This window comes from Esox lucius, chromosome 4 (assembly GCF_011004845.1).
Source record: "Esox lucius isolate fEsoLuc1 chromosome 4, fEsoLuc1.pri, whole genome shotgun sequence".
Taxonomy (NCBI): domain Eukaryota; kingdom Metazoa; phylum Chordata; class Actinopteri; order Esociformes; family Esocidae; genus Esox; species Esox lucius.
The window spans coordinates 17,525,668-17,548,731 of NC_047572.1; the positions used below are offsets into that span (position 1 = coordinate 17,525,668).

Consider the following 23,064-nt stretch of genomic DNA (forward strand, 5'->3'; position numbering starts at 1 on the left):
TATTGCAATCTTGTTCTAGTGTAAATTATAATAATAATAATACATTACATTTATATAGCGCTTTTCAAAGACCCAAAGACGCTTTACATACATACGCATACATAACAAACAACTACGGATAGCGCAATGAGACAAACGGTAGCTAACAAAACAAACACAGAAAGTGGGGGTGAGTCAAACAACATAGAAGGAAGGGCAATTGTGGAATGTGGAAGGGCATTTCAAAGTCTTGGAGCAGCCTGTGAAAAAGCCCAGTCTCCAAAGCTCTGCAGCTTGGATCGAGGGATCCAAAGGATCGAAGGAGGCCAGCAGTGGCAGAGCGGAGTGATCTGGAGGAATGGTATTGGGGAATAAGATCCGAGAGATAAGGTGGAGCAAGTGGGTGGAGGGATTTATACGTGAGAAGAAGAATTTGAAGTCTGTGCGTTTAGAGATTGGGAGCCAGTGGAGTTCTTGTAGGATGGGGGTATGTGCTGCCAGAATTTGGTGTGTGTGAGAAGTCGTGCATAGCTGAATTTTGAACTAGTTGTGGTTTAGGGAGAGATTAAGTGTAAATGCCAGAAATGCCAAAATTACTGAGTATAATGTATGTTTTTTGTTATTCATAGACACCAATGATTGGCCAGACCTGTCACGCCCTCCTCATCCACCTCCTCACAGTCCGGGCCAGGCTTTCTCTCTCTCCTGTCTGTCCCTGTTTGTGGTGTTTTCCCCCACTGCACCTCAAGTCTCCACACCTACTATTCATTACCTCATCAGCCTGCCTATATATACCTGGTTTTCCGTCTGTCCGGCGCTAGATTGTAGTTATTCACTACTAGGCAGTAACGTTCACGGTCGCGCCAAACCATAGTTTGAGCACCCAGTTTAGTTGTTCCTTCCAACTAACTCAGTTTATTCCCCGTTACCATGATCCACCTTACCCAGCTTCCAAACACCTCCACCTGCCCGCCTGTCAGCCACCTGCTCTGCCTACCTGCTGTCCTGTCTGCCTCGCCCTACCTACCCACCTACCTACCTGCCCAGCCCCAACCCCTCCGGCCTGGCCTCGGTCCTTCCATTAAAACACCCTTTTTGTTTCTCTGATTTTGTCTGGTGTTTTGCGCTTGGGCCCACTTGTGGCTCCCCCCATAACAAGACCTATAGACAGTAAACTGAAAGATTTACTATAAAGTCCATAAACCTCTGGTTAGGATGCAAGAAACAGGGTAGGTTATGGGCTTGCAATGTATCTACATTATTTTAGATAGGGATGGGCAGTATTTATGATGCATGTATTTCAAATATGTATTTCAAATACAAAATAGATTTGTATTTGATGAAAATGGATTCATATGTTGTATCAAAATACTTTAGTGTTTTGTATTTTGTCGCTTAAAAATACTGTAAAATAGTTTGTGAAAAGCAACATGATGACATCATAAAAATGCTGCCTCTGATTGGTGCCTACTCAGAGATCAGAACAGAAAAGTCATCTATACCTCAAGAAGGTCAAGGTGAGAAACACACTCTCATTCAACACACTCCCTCTCTCACACACACACACACTCTCATTCAACACACTCCCTCTCTCACACACACACACACTCTCATTCAACACACTCCCTCTCTCACTCTCACTCTCATTCAATACACTCCCTCTCTCACACACACTCTCATTCACGCACACTCACGCATAAGTTTGATTGTTTTTGGTAGAACCTTTGAACTGTTTTGGAATACCTGGTCTGTAGTATTTTCTATTGGATTTTAAGTAAATGTTCTTCCTACAGTATTAATGCGTATGTGTCCTCTATACCTATATTTTGCATCTCTAAATAGATTCATTGGTTGGATTTTGGTTAATAAGTTCTGTTGCTACTTTTTGATTGTTTCTGGCTATATTTAAAATCAAAACATTGATCATGCAATAACTGTTGACTAGGGGCTGAAAAGTTTGTTTTCAACTTCCAAAAAGGTGTCCAATAATTGATAAATAAAGAATTGATTGCTAAATGATTGTACCCCAATTGAAGTAGCTGTTTAATATGACAATGATTTTGCATACCATTGCATGAATGACTGCCTGACACAATTTATTATTATATTTATGATTATGATTAATTATTATATTTATGATCATGATTTATGATTAACAATCAAATGATTAATTACTTAGAAACTAGTTTAAATGAATAAAGTTGCCATCAGTTGTATTCTTATGAATGACTTGTTTGTCATTGAGTTAGTGTCACTGATGCAAAGTAGGCCCTTCATTACCAAACAACAAGTAACTAAATGAGGATCCAATTATGAGTCATTAGCAAAATCCCAGGAGGGTCACATGGACCTGTCTGTAATATTGGGGGGATCATGACCCCCCTGTCCCCCCTAATTCTACGCCCCTGATTACAGTATACCCACTTCTCCAGGCACCACTACACCACTGCTGTAGCCTAATAGAAAACCAGAAAAGGAACCAGGCAAGCCTATATCAGATGGCCTGCATCTAAAAGTGATGATTGTGGTTGCCCACACTGGATTCGAAACAGGTGTTGCGCTAAACCCCCCCCCCCCTCTCTCTCGATTCTTATTGCTGCAACTTGCTTGTTTATTGAGAGGACAGTTTAGCCTACATATTTCACTGATCTTCGTAGCAAAAAGCTTAAATTTAATTGTGTACATCAAGGCAGCAATCGATGACCACATTAGGCTGTGTTTCATTAGATTTTTTAAGGCATGTTGTTTGTGTGGGAAGGCACTGTCTGCACTTGGCTACAGTGAAGAAAAAACGTATTTGATCCCCTGCTGATTTTGTACGTTTGCCGACTGACAAAGAAATGATCAGTATATCATTTTAATGGTAGGGTTATTTGAACAGTGAGAGACAGAATATCAACAAAAAAATCCAGAAAAACGCATGTCAGAAATGTTATTAATTGATTTGCATTATAATGAGTGAAATAAGTATTTGATCCCCTCTCAATCAGAAAGATTTCTGGCTTCCAGGTGTCTTTTATACAGGTAATGAGCTGAGATTAGGAGCACACTCTTAAAGGGATTGCTCCTAATTTCAGCTTGTTACCTGTATAAAAGACACCTGTCCACAGAAGCAATCAATCAATCAGATTCCAAACTCTCCACCATGGACAAGACCAAAGAGCTGTCCAAGGATGTCAGGGACAAGATTGTAGACCTACACAAGGCTGGAATGGGCTACAAGACCATTGCCAAGCAGCTTGGTGAGAAGGTGACAACAGTTGGTGTGATTATTCACAAATGGAAGAAACACAAAAGAACTGTCAGTCTCCCTTGGTCTGGGGCTCCATGCAAGATCTCACCTTGTGGAGTTGCAATGATCATGAGAACGGTGAGGAATATGCCTAGAACTACCTGGGAGGATCTTGTCAATGATCTCAAGGCAGCTGGGACCATAGTCACCAAGATAACAATTGTTAACACACTACGCCGTGAAGGACTGAAATCCTGCAGTGCCTGCAAGGTCCCCCTGCTCAAGAAAGCACATGTACAGGCCCGTCTGAAATTTGCCAGTGAACATCTGAATGATTGATTCTGAGGAGAACTGGGTGAAAGTGTTGTAGTCAGATGAGACCAAAATCAAGCTCTTTGGCATCAACTCAACTCGCCGTGTTTGGAAGAGGAGGAATGCTGCCTATGATCCCAAGAACACCATCCCCACATTATGCTTTAGGTGTGTTTTTCTGCTACGGGGACAGGACAACTTCACTGCATCAAAGGGGCGATGGATGGGGCCATGTACCGTCAAATCTTGGGTGAGAACCTCCTTCCCTCAGCCAGGGCATTGAAAATGGGTTGTGGATGGGTATTCCAGCATGAAAATGACCCAGAACACACGGCCAAGTCAACAAAGGAGTGGCTCAAGAAGAAGCACATTAAGGTCCTGGAGTGGTCTATCCAGTCTCCAGACCTTAATCCCATAGAAAATCTGTGGAGGGAGCTGAAGGTTTGAGTTGCCAAACGTCAGCCTTGAAACCTTAATGACTTGGAGAAGATCTGCAAAGAGGAGTGGGACAAAATCCCTCCTGAGATGTGTGCGAACCTGGTGGCCGACTACAAGAAACGTCTGACCTCTGTGATTGTCAACAAGGGTTTTGCCACCAAGTACTAAGTCATGTTTTGCAGAGGGGTGGAATGCTTATTTCACTCATTAAAATGTTAATTAATTTATAACATTTTTGACGTGCGTTTTTCTGGATTTTGTTACTGTTATTCTGTCTCTCACTGTTCAAATAAACCTGCCATTAATAATGTTATTATGACCAATTTTGACCAATTTGTCAGATGGCCTAAGATTTTGCACAGTGTACTGTATGTACATACACACACTGAAGTTAGAAAGTATTTGGACATTGACACATTTTCAGTTATTTGGCTAAGTATTTCAGAACAGGATTTCAAATGATACATTGACTATAGGATTAAAGTGCACACTGTCAGGTTAAATTCACATCGGTGGCTGATGTGGCCAGTCAAGAACTTTCTGCATTTTTTCCAAGAAATACTCCTTGGGTAGCTTGTAGTAGTGTATTGCAGATGATTGTACTGGTACATGGTGATCCAGTGTGTTTTGAGGCATTTGTATCTGAACAATTCTATACTCTTAAGAATTGGTCATCAATAAAAGCAGATGAGCCCATTCCAGATACTTTTAAAGACATCCTGTTTTTCAAGTAAACTAGCATTTTTAACCTTGCATCCTGCTTTTCTAGGTCAATCAGCCTTCTCTTGATGATAGTGGCTGACACATGAGTGTTCTGGATTTTTTGAAATGTTGTTAGAGTTTTTTCTTTACCATTGAATGCATTCTTCCTTCATCAAATATAATTTTCGTCCTGGGTCTGCCAGATCATTTGCCATTGCGGAGCTCATCAGAGCTTTCTTTCTTCTTAATGTAGAAATGTTTATTTTCAATTTATTCTGATTTATCTGCCTGATGATGGCAAAATCGACTTGCTTTCAATCAATCAATCAAATGTATTTGTATAGCCCTTTTTACATCAGCATTTGTCACTTAGTACTTCTCCAAAACACCCGGCCTGAAACCCCAAGGAGCAAGCAACGATAATTGCCTCGACACTTCTTAGGTACTAACATTTTCAGACATTAGGAACACACCTTAAATGCAAAGCCTAGAGTCAGGATTAGATATTAACAGGTCAGTTGTGCATGCAGTGACATTGAAAATAAACACTAAAGGAATTGAGGATAGGGTATGTTTTTGTGTAATATGATACATTAAAGAAATTGCATCACTCAATACAAATATACAGCCACCGCCTTCATAAAAAAAAAAACAGGCTATATAAATAAATATCACAGAAATTGATTTATATATTGTAATTTTTGACAGAAAATATATTACTTACTATATTACTCAGCAATTGTATTAGTATGAAATAGTATAGCTTTCCCATACTTTGTTGAAAGTGTTTTTCTGTTAATTGTTATCAAGAGTGTCAATACATCTGAAGTTGACCAACTTCAGAAAATGCAGCGTCAACACCACACAATAACTGGAACGGATTAGGCAACATGATACTTCTTCTAACATGCTTCTAAAGAAAAAAATCTCTCGGCTCCACTGGTTCCATTAAACATTATTCCTGGAAACATTAGGCATCAGCACAGGCTTTACTGTAAGCAGTATGATGATAAATGTGTAGCATAGTAGGCTATGGTTTGTAGGATGGCATATTATTGTACAGTATATATTACACAATTCTACAGTTATTAAGCACTACAGCGGAAAGGTGGATAAGTGATATGGTGTTTAGTATTTTATAACAAACTGTAAAAAAAAAATAATTATGAGGCAAAACAATATACAACAAATTGCTATAGACAATGACGAAGTGGCGAAGTGGATGGAAATCATAAGGACCTAGAATTGCAGTGCCGTGTGTAGATGTAGTGATTGTATGAGTTAGTGAACTGTTGTAAGCTGTTGTAACCAAGGTAGATGTATTGATTATATAAGTTAGGGAATTGTTATAAGCTGTTGTAACCAATGAAACAAAATATTAAATGTTTGTAACATGAACCGAAACTGAAGGAGCAAGTAGGAGAATAGGAAACCCTGTTTAAGCAGTTGCCGGGGAGAGAAAGATTTAGTATGTCTGTCTTTTGAGAAACAGGACACAGGTTAGAGACACACACACATAGTCTGACAGGCCAGACAGAAACCAGGAGGGGACAAGAAGATGTTTGCGTTTATCCTTATAAGGAATAGAACTGGAACTGGACACTTGTTCTGTGAATTTAACGACTCTATCTTTTTGGGCGTAGTAGAAGTATAAAATGATCTGTTGAATGTTGATCCTTAGACATTGTGCGGCGATACCTTGTCTCCAAAAGCTTCTGTAATAAATGGACATTTGATACGGTAATTGACCTGACTCCTGGTGTTTTATTCTCCTTTCCAACAAACCAACTCGGGGAAGTGTTAGACTTCAACATGTGCAACAGCTCAAACAGGTTATTGAACAGGTCTTAAAAACAGGTTATTAAATAGTTGTTTGTTTTAGACATGCTGTCTCATGTTAACACAACTCCCGATATAACGTGAATGTACTGCTAAAAATTAAACCTAGGCAAGAAGTGTACTCACGAAAACTGAAACCTGTGCAAGATAAAACAAGGAGGGGTTTTCTCTGACTTAGTATCGGCAAACATCCCTAAGACTGTGTTATTCTGTGATTCTCTCTGTTTTTCTGTGTATTAGGATTGGAATCAGTACGAGCCAAAGAAAGGTAAGTCTCTTCAGATGGAGCAAAAATCTTTTTTGTTACTGTATGATTTAGTGAGATAATTTGATATCGAAAAGATGGGGCAAAAGTGATTGGACAGTTTAGATTTTTACCATGCTGGCAATGTATTTGGAACAACATGTTGTGTTCACTGTTCTGGCAGATGTGTGTAGATAGGAAGTGAAACTACTGATATATAAAATGTGACTTTGCACAATCAGACACTTCTAAATGTCTGCACCACACTCATGAACACACCAGCAGAGAGGTAAACCAGAAAAGGAACCAGGCAAACCTAGTTCAGCCTGCCTGCAATTAAAAGTGATTGTACTCCCTGGACTTCAAATGATGTCTCCCACATGTGAGACTGTATCCTTAACCACTACACTATGGTGCTAAATGTTGGCCCAGTGTCGGTATAGCATCTCGACATTAGATCATTTTGTCATTAACATCATGCCACGTTTGAATGTTTCGCTAGACACCATTAAGCATTGTGTTAAAATGACTAACCTATCTTATTAAGTTTACCTCCACCACAAATAGCATTTATGAACTTTATGGCAGTAATAGGCTTACTTGTATCTACTAACTTACTACACCAAAATCGGCAGTGTATCAAATACTTGTTCTCCCCACCATATATATACAGCTCTGGAAAAAATTAAGAGACCACTCCAAATTTTTCTTAAATCAGCAACTCTACATGTATGGCAGCCATTCCATTCCAGTGTCTGTTAAATTCGAACACAGGCACACCTCATTTTATTTATTTAATGAGGTACTGATAAGGGGATTATCTGAACCAAATCTTATTTAATGAAGAAAATAATAAAAACCACTGCTGTGGTCATCCCTATCCTCTTGCAATAGGACCAGCTGGATGGCAAGTAGTACCTCAAAGGTCATTGAAAATAGTTGAAAAGAAAAGCTTTGAGTGTGGAAAAGAAGGGTTAAATTCTGGCTTTACTGGCAGAGCATCAGGTTGCTTCCATCTTGAAAATTTCAAAGATGGTGATTCATAAGAACAAGGTCAAGCAACAGACATTGGGGACAACAAAGCTACAGATTGGCAGAGGGCAAAAAAACACTGTCTACACGGTCCACTGACCGAGATGACGTCATCACATTCGAATGTCACTCAACAACCGTAGGATGACATCAAGTGACCTACAAATAGAATGGCAAACAGCAGCTAGGGTGAAGTGCACGGCGAGGACGGTTCGAAACAGGCTCCTAGTGGCAGGGCTGAAGTCGTGCAAAGCTAGAAAAAGCCCTGAATCAACAAAAAGCAAAGAAGAGCCAGGCTGAAGTTTGCAAAAGACCATAAGGATTGGACTGTTGAGGAATTAAGTAAGGTCATCTTCTCTGACGAGTCACATTTTCAGCTTTGCCCAACACCTGGTTGTCTAATGGTTAGACAGAGACCTGGAGAGGACTACAAGCCACAGTGTCGCGCACCCACTGTGTAATTTAGTGGAAGATCAGTGATGATCTGGGGATGCCTCAGCAAGGCTAGAATCGGACAGATTTGTCTTTGTGAAAGGACGCATGAATCAAGGCAAGTACAAGGTTATCCTAGAAGAACACCTGCTTCCTTCTGCTCTGACAATGTTCCCCAACGCTGAGAATTGTTTTTCCAGCAGGACAATGCTCCATGTCACACAGCCAGGTCAATCAAGGTGTGGATGGAGGACCACCAGATCAAGACCCTGTCATGGCCAGCCCAATCTCCAGACCTGAACCCCATTGAAAACCTCTGGAATTTGATCAAGAGGAAGATGGATGGTCACAAGCCATCAAACAAAGCCGAGCTACTTGAATTTCTGTGCCAGGAATGGCATGAAGTCACCCAACAGCAATGTAACAGACTGGTGGAGAGCATGCCAAGACGCATTAAAGCTGTGATAAAAAATCCCAAATATTGATTTCTGAACTCTTCCTAAGTTAAAGCACCGGTATTTTGTTGTTGAAAAATTTATATGAATCAGTTTTCTTTGCATTATATGAGGTCTGAAAACAACATATTTTGACCAGTTGTTGTTTTCTACTAATAAATACTCTAAATGACAATATTTTTATTTGGAATTTGGGAATAATGTTGTCAGTAGTTTATAGAATAAAACAACAAATTTAATTTTACTCAGACACATACCTATTGAAGGAACCGAAAAATGTAAAGTCCACAATTTAGTTATTAGTTTCAGTCTATTTCGTGAAAAACCATAGTTGAGGCTCTTAGATAATCTATAATACGTTTGGCCTGTCTGGTGACTTTAGGACCCAGCGAACAATACCAGCCTGTTGAGGTCAGGCATCGATATAAACCCGCCATGATTAACTGCTTGTGTTTCTCTCGCCAGAAAACCAGGCCAGGATGGCAAATCAGGGAGGCCAGGTAGGTGATATTTTTACTTTGTTTTTGCGTTTCTTAGAACAACTGGCCTTATAAGCAGGCAGTGCGGAACAAAGGAAAGGGTTATGTATCTTAACAGTTAGTGTAAGTGTAGTGTATGTCAGTGGTTTTTTTATCAAGTGCATGGTATATATATATATCATTGATAGGAAAATGAATATAGTATCCAGTATAAATAAACCGACTAGACAAAATAGTGTACTTGTTGTTCTCTAGTCCACACTCCAGCACAGTGCGAGGCCATGAGGCATCATTAACATTGAGTGGCAACCACCAACTAAAGTGGAAGAACAGTCGAGGGAAGCCAACCATTCCTGCAGTATGTAGTAAACGTAGACGGGTCCTCAGTTATAACCTCCTTGCTTTCAAGGGGCCACAGGTGCTGTCCAGAGAGGTTCTTCAACAAGAGGAGGACTCCTTATTGCTCCAGTCATGCTCAATCGCCACCCTTTGTTTTTGCTTAAGGTCCATGTTATGGTTAGACGTTAGGCATGTTAAATTGACCATACGTTAAACAAGTTGAAATGCAAATAATCTTTGTGGTTGGTTTCATTTCTTCTACCCTCTGGGATTTCCGTTTACAAAACCTTAAAGGGATAGTTCAGGGTTTAGGCTATGATGCCCTGTATTTACAGTACTTCCCCAGTGCCAGATCTATCTGCATTGAGTATGAAGGAAATTGGAGGTCATTTTGCAAAGCAAATGGTAATGAATCTATTAAAAAAAACAGCTGTTCCAAAATTCATTGCGCATGTTAATTTATATTATAATCAGCATTTGTGTTTAGTGGGTTGGCCAGATCAGAGGCAGTAGGGATGACCAGGGATGTTCTCCCCGATAAGTGAGACAACACCTTTTCCTGTCCTGCTAAGCATTCAACATGTGACAAATACATACAGGTGTCAGGAAAATATATGAAATAAAAATAACATAATTGTTATGGAAATTGAGACCCCCAAAAAATGAAAATACCCCCAAAACCCAGGACATATGGTCATGTTATTTCTGTTCCTCATTTGCAGCAGTTGGGAGGAGAAGACTGTCTGGTCCCTCAGCCTCGTGGGAAACTATCCAAAGCCTTTGCAATAGGATTGTCTGCTGTGGTAACAATGGCCATCGTGCTATTTGAGCCTGATGTGTTGTTCAGACACACTGCCATGGTAATACTCATTCTGACTGTGGGGACCTTGTTGCACGGAGGGTGTCTTCTCTCAGAGGAATTTCTCCGTCATGCGACTACCCGGTGAGGAAACTAAATGTAAATGCTTATACTCATGATGCACGGTAGGCCAATAAATAGATGGGATATTTACATTAGCTGTCTCCCTCTCTACTTTACCATCTCTGTCTGCCCAGATACCGTGCTGGGGGGCTGGGTCAGATGATGAAAGCTTGTGTGGGTGTGTCGACCATCCTGGGTGTGGCGATGGCAGGGCTGTTGTTTCGTCTAACAGAACCCCATTCCTGTGGGGACCAGTGGAGCATGGTGGTCATGGGCTGTGGACTCTACCCTCTACTCAAAACTATGGGAGTGCTGGTGAGTTACAGGACACTGCATCTGTTCTGGAGATTTATTTTACTACCAAGGTGGGACCCCAAACCTTTCCCTGTATGCTACTAATAACATGGCCAATGAAGGTGAATTAGACTGTGGCTTGCAAGCTGCTCTAAAATGCTGACAATGTCTGAGTGTGATTCTTGTTGCCAGTGAGTCCCACGCAAGACACTCAAAAAAAGCTTAGATAATGTATTCACAACAGTAATCACAACATCTTGAGTATCAACATTCTCCCATTTTGTCCCAGACTCCATGCCTGCCTGTCTCTCTAAGCCTGTGATTTGTTCTGGTTATTTCCTGGTCCTTGTCTCCACCAGGGTCCGTCTGAGGTAGAGGTGTCGGCGTTCTGTGAGGAGAGGAAGATGAACGTGGCTCATGGCCTGGCCTGGTCTTTCTACCTGGGCTACCTCAACCTTGTGCTGCCTCGTAAGAAGCATTCATTCATGAAGTGCACTCATTCTGACGTTCATGCATTCCTTTTCAAATGTACCTTTGTGTATGTTCGTGTGTGTCTGTTTGTGTGTGTGTGTGTCTTCCTCTTGTAGGTTTGGAGGATTCTATCGCAGAGTTCAGTGCCAAAAACCTGGGGGATCCATTTCAGACTAGGGGTTTCAGAAAGCTTCTCATTCTCCTTCCTGTCAATGCCAACATCACTCACAAATTGGAGGACGCGGACACCAACATCCGTTTCTATGACAACCTCCCTAACACAGAGATTGACAGGGCAGGGGTCAGGGGGCGTGTCTACAAGCATAGTGTATACAGAATATTGGACGAGAACAGACAGGTAGGCACTGTTTTCTTTATCAAACTCTCTGAAATACATCACACTGGCACCACCATGTGGTCAAAAGGTGAATAATAAATAGTGAGTGAGTTCTCTAAAAGACAATACACAAACTGCAATACAGAATGAGAGAGGCCTCCAGTGTCTAAAACACAGATTTACTGTGGGTTCTGGGGGTTTCCACCATTTTATTCAAGTCAACTAGTTGGGTCTTCAAACTTAATTTCACTGGATCATCAGGACAAAACAGCCAATCATGAAGGTTTTATCTATTTGTGCTGCCTCAATAGGGATTCCAATGCTCTAACAGAGGACATCAAGGGGACTCAAAGGGACGCTCAATTTGCCATGTATATGGAAAAGCTAAATACTGGCATCACCTTCTGACAAGCAACCTAGGACAATCTATGATCCATGGCACTGAAACGCCTAATCAAAGTATTCTCTCTTTGTGTGTGTGTGTGTGTGTGTGTGTGTGTGTGTCTTTAGGTCCATCACTGTGTGGTGGAGTATGCCACACCGCTGCTGACACTGTATAAGATGTCTCAGGAGAGTAGTGCAGCCTTTGGAGAGAGGGACAGGAGAGAGCAGGTACTGCTATTCTACAGGACTTTACAAGATATATTGGACTGCTCATTGGAATGCCGGAACCGCTACAGACTTATCCTGCTCAGTGGTAAGATGTCTGTCTGTTGGTCTTTTAATACAACCAAGATTGACCGCCTATGTGCCTCATATTCCAAGCTATGAACCTCAATAAAATGTTCTACTTCCTATAGATGAGAATGAGGATGACCCTCACTTTCTGTCCAAAGCCATTCTGAAGAATTTGGATCAGCAGAAGGAAGAGTTCAATGTTCTTCACCACAACCCTCTCGTAGGTGACTGGCACAGAGCCAATGAGCACATTGAGCCAATGAGCACAGAGCCTACACTCATGATCAGTGATGCAATTCCACACACACTCCGGATACCAGTTGAAAATATGTATGACCCAACTCTGTATTGTCAAGCACCTCTAAAAAGATAAATACACACAGAGACTTGCATGCATACAATACTAGTACTGCCAAATGGTCAGATATTAAGTGATTAAAGAAACACTAGAACTGGTAATTTCCAATGGGAACAATTTATGCATAGTGGGTGCAAGCTAGAAACATCCTCTTGGCATATGTTAACATGCATTTGCATGCATATATATAAGTCTTATAGGATTATAGCAGAATATCAGCACTTTCACTTCATTATTCCCCTTTACTTTAGAATTTTGGACAGGATCCCTTGTGAATAAAAATGCATATTTTTGCTTCGTACAGTGTTTTATTTGACATAAGGTGCCTAAAGTTGAGTGTATATATTGAAGGTGGAAACTGTCAATTTCAAAAATGTGACTTGTGCCTGAACTTACCTGACTTTGTGTTGGACTGTGAGAGAGCAGATCTAGAACTATCTGTGCTACGTCACAAGAATACACTGCCCTCCCCACTCACTGCAGTGCTACGTACAACTTTGTAGGATACAGCAAATACACAAATATATAAACCTTCTGTCACATAAAACATACTAAATTAAAACATACCCTACACATTTTTACCCTACACATTTTTCAGATGAACTTGGGTTGTGTGGAGACAATTTGCTATAAAATGTATGTGCTTCAGACAGACATGTCTTTAAGTTACTTCAGACAAGTCTAAGTCAAGTCTCAAGTCACGGCATGCAAGTCCAAGTCAAGTATCAAGTCACTGCATGCAAATCCAAGTCAAGTCTTAAGCACTATAGGCTATAGTCTATTAGTCCAAAGCAAGTCTTTTCAACTTAAGGTGCATTTTTTGGGGATGACTATTATTTTATGGGCAGCAGTTGATAATATAGTACACTAAAACTGAATTGCAACATTTAATTTATTATAGCAAACATGCATTTTATGTTTAATTGAAGTATGATCAAAACCCCCTTAATGAAGAAAAACATTTTGAGTACCGTGACGTCGCCCGGTATGGCGCAGCCGGGGCCCCACCCTGGAGCCAGGCCCGGGGTTGGGGCTCGTATGCGAGCGCCTGGTGGCCGGGCCTTCCCCCATGGGGCCCGGCCGGGCTCAGCCCGAACGGGCGACGTGGGGCCGCCCTCCCGTGGGCTCACCACCCACAGGAGGGACCATAAGGGGCCGGTGCGAAGAGGATCGGGCGGCAGTCGAAGGCAGGGGCCTAGACAACCCGATCTCTGGACACGGAAACTGGCTCTAGGGACGTGGAATGTCACCTCGCTGGCGGGGAAGGAGCCTGAGTTGGTGCGTGAGGTTGAGAGGTTCCGATTAGAGGTAATCGGGATCACCTCTACACACGGCTTGGGCTCTGGAACCACACTCCTTGAGAGAGGATGGACTCTTCACCACTCTGGAGTTGCCCATGGTGAGAGGCGGCGGGCTGGTGTGGGTTTGCTCATAGCTCCCCAGCTCTGCCGCCATGTGTTGGAGTTTACCCCGGTGAACGAGAGGGTCGTTTCCCTGCGCCTACGGGTCGGGGATAGGTCTCTCACTGTTGTTTGTGCCTACGGGCCGAACGGCAGTGCAGAGTACCCGACCTTCTTGGAGTCTCTGGGAGGGGTGCTGGAAAGTGCTCCGACTGGGGACTCTATTGTTCTACTGGGGGACTTCAACGCCCACGTGGGCAACGACAGTGACACCTGGAGGGGCGTGATTGGGAGGAACGGCCCCCCGGATCTGAACCCGAGTGGTGTTCAATTATTGGACTTCTGTGCTAGTCACAGTTTGTCCATAACGAACACCATGTTCAAGCATAAGGGTGTCCATCAGTGCACGTGGCACCAGGACACCCTAGGCCGCAGGTCGATGATCGACTTTGTTGTCGTCTCATCTGACCTGCGGCCGTATGTCTTGGACACTCGGGTGAAGAGAGGGGCGGAGCTGTCAACTGATCACCACCTGGTGGTGAGTTGGATCCGATGGCGGGGGAGGAAGCTGGACAGACTCGGCAGGCCCAAGCGTACTGTAAGGGTCTGCTGGGAACGTCTGGCCGAGTCTCCTGTCAGAGAGATCTTTAACTCCCACCTCCGGCAGAGTTTCGACTGGATCCCGAGGGAGGTTGGAGATATTGAGTCCGAGTGGACCATGTTCTCCACCGCCATTGTCGAAGCGGCCGCTCGGAGCTGTGGCCGTAAGGTCTCCGGTGCCTGTCGAGGCGGCAATCCCCGAACCCGGTGGTGGACACCGGAAGTAAGGGATGCCGTCAAGCTGAAGAAGGAGTCCTATCAGGCCTGGTTGGCTTGTGGGACTCCTGAGGCAGCTGACGGGTACCGACAGGCCAAGCGGGCTGCAGCCCGGGTGGTTGTGGAGGCAAAAACTCGGGCCTGGGAGGAGTTCGGTGAGGCCATGGAGAAGGACTATCGGCTGGCCTCGAAGAGATTCTGGCAAACCATCCGGCGCCTCAGGAGAGGGAAACAGTGCCCTACCAACGCTGTTTACAGTAGAGGTGGGCAGCTGTTGACCTCAACTGAGGATGTCGTCGGGCGGTGGAAGGAGTACTTCGAGGATCTCCTCAATCCCGCTGACACGTCTTCCATTGAGGAAGCAGAGGATGAGGGCTCAGAGGTGGACTCGTCCATCACCCGGGCTGAAGTCACTGAGGTGGTCAAGAAACTCCTCGGTGGCAAGGCACCGGGGGTGGATGAGATCCGCCCTGAGTACCTCAAGTCTCTGGATGTTGTGGGGCTGTCTTGGTTGACACGCCTGTGCAACATCGCGTGGCGGTCGGGGACAGTGCCTCTGGGATGGCAGACCGGGGTGGTGGTCCCTCTTTATAAGAAGGGGGACCGGAGGGTGTGTTCCAACTATAGGGGGATCACACTTCTCAGCCTCCCCGGGAAAGTCTATGCCAGGGTTCTGGAGAGGAGAATACGGCCGATAGTAGAACCTCGGATTCAGGAGGAACAGTGTGGTTTTCGTCCGGGCCGTGGAACACTGGACCAGCTCTATACCCTCTACGGGGTGTTGGAGGGTTCATGGGAGTTTGCCCAACCAATCCACATGTGTTTTGTGGATTTGGAGAAAGCATTCGACTGTGTCCCTCGCGGCATCTTGTGGAGGGTGCTTGGGGAATATGGGGTCCTGGGTCCTTTGCTAAGGGCTGTCAGGTCCCTGTACAACCGAAGCAGGAGCTTGGTCCGCATTGCCGGCAGTAAGTCAGACTTGTTCCCAGTGCATGTTGGACTCCGGCAGGGCTGCCCTTTGTCACCGGTTCTGTTCGTAATTTTTATGGACAGAATTTCTAGGCGCAGCCAGGGGCCGGAGGGTGTCAGGTTTGGGGACCACACAATTTCGTCTCTGCTCTTTGCAGATGATGTTGTCGTGTTGGCCCCTTCTAACCAGGACCTTCAGCATGCACTGGGACGGTTTGCAGCCGAGTGTGAAGCGGTGGGGATGAAAATCAGTACCTCCAAATCTGAGGCCATGGTCCTCAGTCGGAAAAGGGTGGCTTGCCCACTTCAGGTTGGTGGAGAGTGCCTGCCTCAAGTGGAGGAGTTTAAGTATCTAGGGGTCTTGTTCACGAGTGAGGGAAGGATGGAACGGGAGATTGACAGACGGATCGGTGCAGCTTCTGCAGTAATGCAGTCGATGTATCGGTCTGTCGTGGTGAAGAAAGAGCTGAGCCGCAAGGCGAAGCTCTCGATTTACCAGTCAATCTACGTTCCTACTCTCACCTATGGTCATGAGCTTTGGGTCATGACCGAAAGGACAAGATCCCGGATACAGGCGGCCGAAATGAGCTTTCTCCGCAGGGTGGCCGGGCGATCCCTTAGAGATAGGGTGAGAAGCTCGGTCACCCGGGAGGAGCTCAGAGTAGAGCCGCTGCTCCTCCACATCGAGAGGGGTCAGCTGAGGTGGCTTGGGCATCTTTTTCGGATGCCTCCGGAACGCCTTCCTGGGAAGGTGTTCCGGTCCCGTCCCACCGGGAAGAGACCCCGGGGAAGACCTAGGACACGCTGGAGGGACTATGTCTCCCGGCTGGCCTGGGAACGCCTCGGTGTCCCCCCGGAAGAGCTAGAGGAAGTGTCTGGGGAGAGGGAAGTCTGGGCATCCCTGCTTAGACTGCTGCCCCCGCGACCCGGCCCCGGATAAAGCGGGAGAAGATGGATGGATGGATGGATGAAGTATGATCATGTTAAGGCTGGGACCGGACTATTCTAATCTATTCTATTTACCATTAGCTAAATTGTCTGACTATTTTACATAGGTTAGCCATGGGCTTACAGCTCTTTGTGTTTTGTATGGTTATATGTGTTAGCCAGTTATTAGCTACTGTAACTAACTAGCTGGCAAAGATTAAAAACAGGCCCAATTCTTGACATCGAGCTAACATGAGACTTCTCGCTTAATGTAAGAAATCTTTGTAGCCAAATGCTATTACGCATGGAATAGATGCACTGGCGCTAACGTTAGGTGACTTTCAACTTGAGCTACCAGACCAGAACAAGGCGGGAAGGCAGGTTTTTTTCCTTAGTTTTTAGCTATTCTATATTTACCTTCCAAGGAATGAGCCAATGACTACAAGTCCAAGTCAAGTCTCAAGTCTTTAGAACAGATCACAATCAAGTCACAAGTCAATTTGTTGGTGACTCAAGTGCAACTTGAGTCACCAAATCTGGCTTCAGAGTAATGTAGCGCTCAGGTTGTCTGGGCTGTGTCGTGTATGCATACTAACAGATTTTAGAGGGGTGTTACAATAATAACTCTCCCTGCTCATTCTCCTCACTCCAATCCTCTCTTTACATGCATGTTGTCCAGTATTCCTCTCCGTTCTGAGTCATCCGTCTATACTGGACTGATGGGGTGGATGCATTCTGTGCACAGACAGTGTATGTGTTGAGCCGTGGGTGAAGTAAACAGAGATCGACATGGATACAGAGGCGGACACAGACATTCCATCTCTACGTGCCTGCCCGAGGCTAGTAAGAGAGCCCAGCCTAGGTGGATTTCTAAGGGAAACAGAGCCTGAGTCACAAGTTGACAGGCGTGTTCTTCTACAGTACATATCAGATCTTCAATCACATTTACAGCACCTCAAGTTCCAAATAATTTATTTAGAAAAAAAAAAGATTATTGCATGAGATATCATTTTCTGTAATTGAAGGAGTGAATAAGATACTGCATAATTGGATAAAAAAAAAGGACTGTGGATTTACTATAGATTTTTATGACTCATCGTCTCTGGGTAGAACTGGTGAAAGAAAGTAGATAGGTTATCTGTATGTGTTGGAAGAAATGTACTGTTTTAGTTTTAATACGTTTTAATACATTTTCATCCCACTTATATACAGTGGGTTACTGTGTGTAAATAAAGCTGGAAAAAGTCTGGCATTACGTTTTCATTTCAGGCTGTAAGGCAACAAAGGTAAACATTTTGAAAGGGATTGGTGACTTTATATACCCACTGTACATATTTTAAGAAGGGGACGAGACACAAATGAAATGCAGAGGAGATGGACTGGCTGCGTCAACTCTGGGGCAGCATGAGGAGAACTCGTGCAAGCGGCAGTATCTTCAGCAACCTCTCTAATCTTCTCTTGGCTTTCTTTCACTTTGTCCCCCAGCTCCCGCATCTTCGGGACAGAGCAACATTCAAGGAAGCACAGCTTGATGCATTTTCTGTTACGGTCTCCCCCTTGAGCTGCTCCTAGAGAGCTCAGAAATACCTCCCCTGACAAGATCCCAATATGAGGCAGCTGTGTAGGGCCCTGCTGGCTGCTCCCAGAAGGTTCCGGAAGCTCCCTGCTTTGTTTGGGGGCCGTTGGGGTGACACTAATATATATATATATATTTCTTACAGAAAGGAGTGGGCAACACACTCCTTTCTCCTGAACCATTTTTTTGAAGATTTGCTAGAATGCTTTGTGTGGTTGTCTTGCTGGAAGCCCCATTTTAGGTGGTCTGCTCGAATCTCCTGGTATTCCTCAGAATTAATGTACAGTTCCAGAGGAGGAAACAGCCTCAGACCTTGACATTCCCTCCAACATGGTTGACTGTTGGGATAAGGTGCTTTTGGTGGTAGACGGTGTTGGCTTTTCATCAAAGATAGCATTTTTGATTGTGACCAGAAAGGTCCATGTTGGACACATCTGTCCAAAGAATGGACTTCCAGAAACATTCAGGTTTATGTAGTTGGTCTGGCAAAGTTAAGACCGACAGTTTGGTTCTTTTTTGACAGAAGATGCTTCTTCCTACCAACCATCACATGAATGCCATTTCAATTCAGGGTTCTTATTGTTGAAGCGTGCACATTAATCGGAGATACAGCAAGCAATGTCTGCAAATCTTCAGATGTTATGTTTGTGTTGGCATTTCCCTCATACATTATTTTTCTAGTGGCTCCTCAGGATATTTCGGAAGGACATCCAATTGTGGCCACATTGCTGTTATGTTAAATGCACTGCATTTGTAAATGATTTGCCTCACAGCGGACTGATGTTTTTATAGCCTTCCTCAAACTGATGTGTTCTTACTGCTCTAAAGGACCAAAAAAGACAGCTCATGTGCTTACTTAATTCTAAGCCAAGTACTGATAATAGTTTAAAATACAACACAGTGGGCTGGTTTTCGCAGACATAGATTAAGCAGGACTGACAAAAAATCCCATGGAGTTTTCTATTCTAGACTAGGCTTTACCCATGTTTGCGAAACCAGCCCAGTATATCAAACATAATGCTCTACTTTTTAAACAGAAAATGTTTAGGTCAAATTTGAACACATTCTAAAATTGCAATTACATTCAAACTTGCAGTAGTAAGCCCCACGTACCAACACATTATGTAATTTCCCTTCCCTTCCACAGAAAGCCAGTAAACTTCCCCATACTTCTGACATCATAAAGGTAAGTAGACAGATCCTCACATGATCAAGGCAGGTCTGAAGTTGATAGGCCACTACTCAGGTAAAGTCATTAAAAGGGAAAAGTACCTTTCTGTGACTCATACCTGAACAGTTTTCCAGTAAGAGATCCTTACTTGGCAAAGGTCCAGGAAAATAGCATGGTGCTCTATAAACAGAGTGAGAAGGTTTTTTTTAAATGTATTTCCACTTCAAGATTGGTCATTCATTTAACAATGAGACAATCTTGTGAGTGTTGCAAAAGCACTTGGAAGACAAAAGAATGAATTGTGGAAAAATCCACCTTCTGACTGTTCAGTGTGTCGTCCTATTTGATGTGATACAATGCTCCTTGTCTAGACTGGACGTAGTTCAAAGAAATAGAGAAATGGTGGTATTCCAGTTCTTTCCAGAATCTGCAGGTGACTGTACCTGAACGGAATATTAAAATTTAAGAAATGAAAAGTTAGATATTAATTTTAAACATTGAGACTACAAGATTCTTTCTGATCAAAGCATAGTTCTGAGTTTTTAAGAATTTGAGATTGCATAAGGATTTTGATATCAAAATCTTTAGACTTCAATTTATATTAGTGATGGGCAATATCTTACAGGTTTGAAATGTAACTCTGGGTTCAGTAATGAGGCTTATCTGACAAAGACTAGAGGCAATCTTACAAAAAGAAAGGAGTGTTTTTAAAGTGCAGTAACTATTAAAACACAAAATAACTATAAACAGTTGAACAGTTAAACTGTAGTTTACCTTCAGTATAATACAGTTATTTTGCACTCTGACAATCCTTTGTTTCTATAATAACCACAATTTTTCTGAAGAGTAAATACATGTAATGATTAAAGAAAGATATTACACTTAATTTCTAATGACATCAAATAATTAATGTTAAAGGGATAGTTCACTTAAATTACTAACAATACGCAATGAACCACTTCGCACTATTTTCCTCCACTTTAACTCTATTTTCGTCCTATCAACAAAGCTAAAACATAGCTCAGATTAGTACATTTAAATATTATTATTTTATTAATATTATTAAATATTTCTGATCTTAGACACTCAATCCCAGTAAACTATCTAGTTATCGATACGATTTGGTAAGTCTGCGATTTTTGTTTTTATAACCCTTGTAATGATATTGAAAAAAAAGAAAATCAGAAGCGCCTCTCCAATTGGACTTAAACGCGCTCTAAGGAATATTCTGAATAGCAAATGTTTGACCAACATGTCAGAGAGAACCTTAAACAAAAAATTAAGTTAATGTGATTATATATTCCTTGTACGTGACCAGCAGTTGAGTCCACTGGATAAAACCGGTATCAGTAGGTATGGGCAGCCAGGCAGTGCAATATCAAGACATGTTGCGTGAGCTGAGGCTGATTCAACCATCTTCAACATTTGCTCAACCAGCTTTGGCTTTGTTCACCACGAAGGCCCTCCCACACTTGAGGAAACTCAGCTGATGCAACCAATGATTCCTATTTAAACGCAGTTTGAGATCCAGCGCATTCATTTGGTTTACTTGAAGAGATGTTTACATGGAGAGGTTAGACAAAAAACGTGTATCACTGAGTGGCGTATTGGAGATTGAGAAAAGGTCACAATGGTCTATACCCCGGCTTTGGTCTTTGGTCACGGACTGCACATTGGGACTATGTCTGAAGAAGACAGCTTTATCGAGCTGATGAGAAAGTTTCTCTATCAATTCACATCAAGCGACAAAAAAGACGTGCGTCGGGGCAGCCTTGAAAGTTGCGAATTCGTTAAGGAAAGAAGCTCAAGTAGGTTCATGATCTTACATGTAAATTTGTATTTAATCTGTAATAAGTAATAACCGTAATGGATTCAATGGCTTACTGTTGAACTCTACATTACATACAGTTAGTATCTGCATTGATTCAGTATAACTGAAACAGCGCCTACGGTATGCTAAATGCTCATGACAATATCAGCTGATGGTCTGTTCTAGAAAGTTCATTGACCTGCGCCGTCTCGCTTTTGGTAAACTAATGATCAGCGTAAACATGTCATATTGTAACATTCTCTCTCTAATGTATTTTTGTTTTAAAAACATTAATTATAAGGCAATTTTAGATGATGTGAAAGTGTTGCTTGTCAATAGTAGGCTGAACATTAGACATAGTATTTAGGCTAGAACAGTCTTAATAAACGTGCAAAAGTATAGTCACCAAATTCAACACCAGTATACTTATGTTAAATTGACATTAACAAAGCATTCTGTGTTACAGGTATTGACTCTGAAACAAGTCTAGACTATGAGGAGAGACTATTCCTGCAAGACATGACCAGGCAGATAGAGCTTTGTCTCTCTGACGCAAAAGAGACGAGTCTGCGTTGCCAGATGCTGCTGCTTCCCCGCTCCCTGACTACCAAGGTCGCCCGGGATGTAGTGCGCTCCTCGGCGGGAGAACCATGTGGTATCCGCGGTGCTTTCATTAAGGTCTTTTTGGAGACAACCCCTGGCCTACAGCTCCAGATGCTGGGTACTGTCTCACCCGACCCAACAGTTACCCCTACGTTTGAGCTGTCCATTGTGTTCAAGCTGGATAAAGAAGGCTGGCCGCCAATATTTGTTACCCACAAGAAGGTGTTGAAACTACAACCCCAATATCGGCTAGTCAAGAAGAAACTGTATTCCTCAGCGAGTCCAGTCATTCTTGAGTTTAGCTAAAACTGAGAAATGTAGGAAATGACATATCGTTCTATTTTCATTGAGAAGCATACTAAGTATATGTCAGTGCACACTACTGTATTAGAGATAAGTTTTGATGAAAGTTGAGCTCTGTAAATGCACTAGAACTTCTGAGAAACATTTTGTATTGTTTGTCAGGGAATGGTTGCCTTACGACGGGGGGATATAAGGACCATGGGCTGATTCCAGTGGAAAGCCTTTTCCAGGGGTATTCAAGTCTTACCCTCCAAGGGCTGGAGCCAGCCAATTTTCTGTTCTACCTCTCCATTATTTACACCCACCTGGTGTTGCAGGTCTAATAAAGTCCCTGACTAGAGGGTTGCATTGATAGAAAAAAGACATGGAACTGGCTTCCAGGTCCAGAGTAGAGTTTAATTAAGCCAGTGGAAGTATATATATTTTTTGGGGGTGGGGCGGTTAAAATATAAGACTAGATTTAAAACTGCTCTTTTGTGGCCCTAAATTAAATATACATTACAAAATGCCAGTCATAAATCATACATTACATAACTAATATGACCTTCCATTGAATTCTCACACTAAAGTTTGTCCCCCCCTACCCAAGCAGTTTTATATGGTTAAGATTTGAGTGAACCTAGCTTAAGTTAGAATAGTCCACAGAATGTATGTTATTCTGCTTGTTATGGCATATCGAGGGATGTATTACCAAGTACTCTACAATGTAACTCAGGGATAGGTTGTTTTTTTTGCACATATTCTTTATAATTGCACAATTTTGTATTTTATTTTTATCATAGAAACCTGATGTGAAAATGTGTGGAAAGCAAGCTGGTATTGCCACTTAACATGTTAGAATGTTCCTTTGTTGCAGTGTTGTCACACTAATAAATATTCAATATATTTTTTGCAGTATTTCCAGTCTCACCATACTCCTTAAAATGACAAGAATCCACATGAAGTG

The 23,064-nt window shown here is 42.8% G+C and overlaps 2 protein-coding genes across 2 annotated transcripts; both read left to right on the forward strand.

Annotated features, from left to right (window-relative positions):
• The first annotated feature begins 6,578 nt into the window (after positions 1–6,578).
• sting1 (stimulator of interferon response cGAMP interactor 1) lies at positions 6,579–12,841 on the forward strand. Its single transcript, XM_010898411.3, has 8 exons — positions 6,579–6,770; positions 9,131–9,165; positions 10,206–10,426; positions 10,540–10,720; positions 11,059–11,167; positions 11,287–11,528; positions 12,018–12,204; positions 12,308–12,841. The coding sequence occupies exons 2-8, from the start codon at positions 9,145–9,147 to the stop codon at positions 12,556–12,558; spliced, it is 1,212 nt and encodes a 403-aa protein (XP_010896713.2). The 5' UTR covers positions 6,579–6,770; positions 9,131–9,144; the 3' UTR covers positions 12,559–12,841.
• Positions 12,842–20,857: 8,016 nt separating this feature from the next.
• Positions 20,858–23,014, forward strand: si:ch211-39i2.2 (RTP801_C domain-containing protein). Its single transcript, XM_010898412.3, has 2 exons — positions 20,858–21,210; positions 21,679–23,014. The coding sequence occupies exons 1-2, from the start codon at positions 21,033–21,035 to the stop codon at positions 22,119–22,121; spliced, it is 621 nt and encodes a 206-aa protein (XP_010896714.2). The 5' UTR covers positions 20,858–21,032; the 3' UTR covers positions 22,122–23,014.
• Positions 23,015–23,064: the final 50 nt, after the last annotated feature.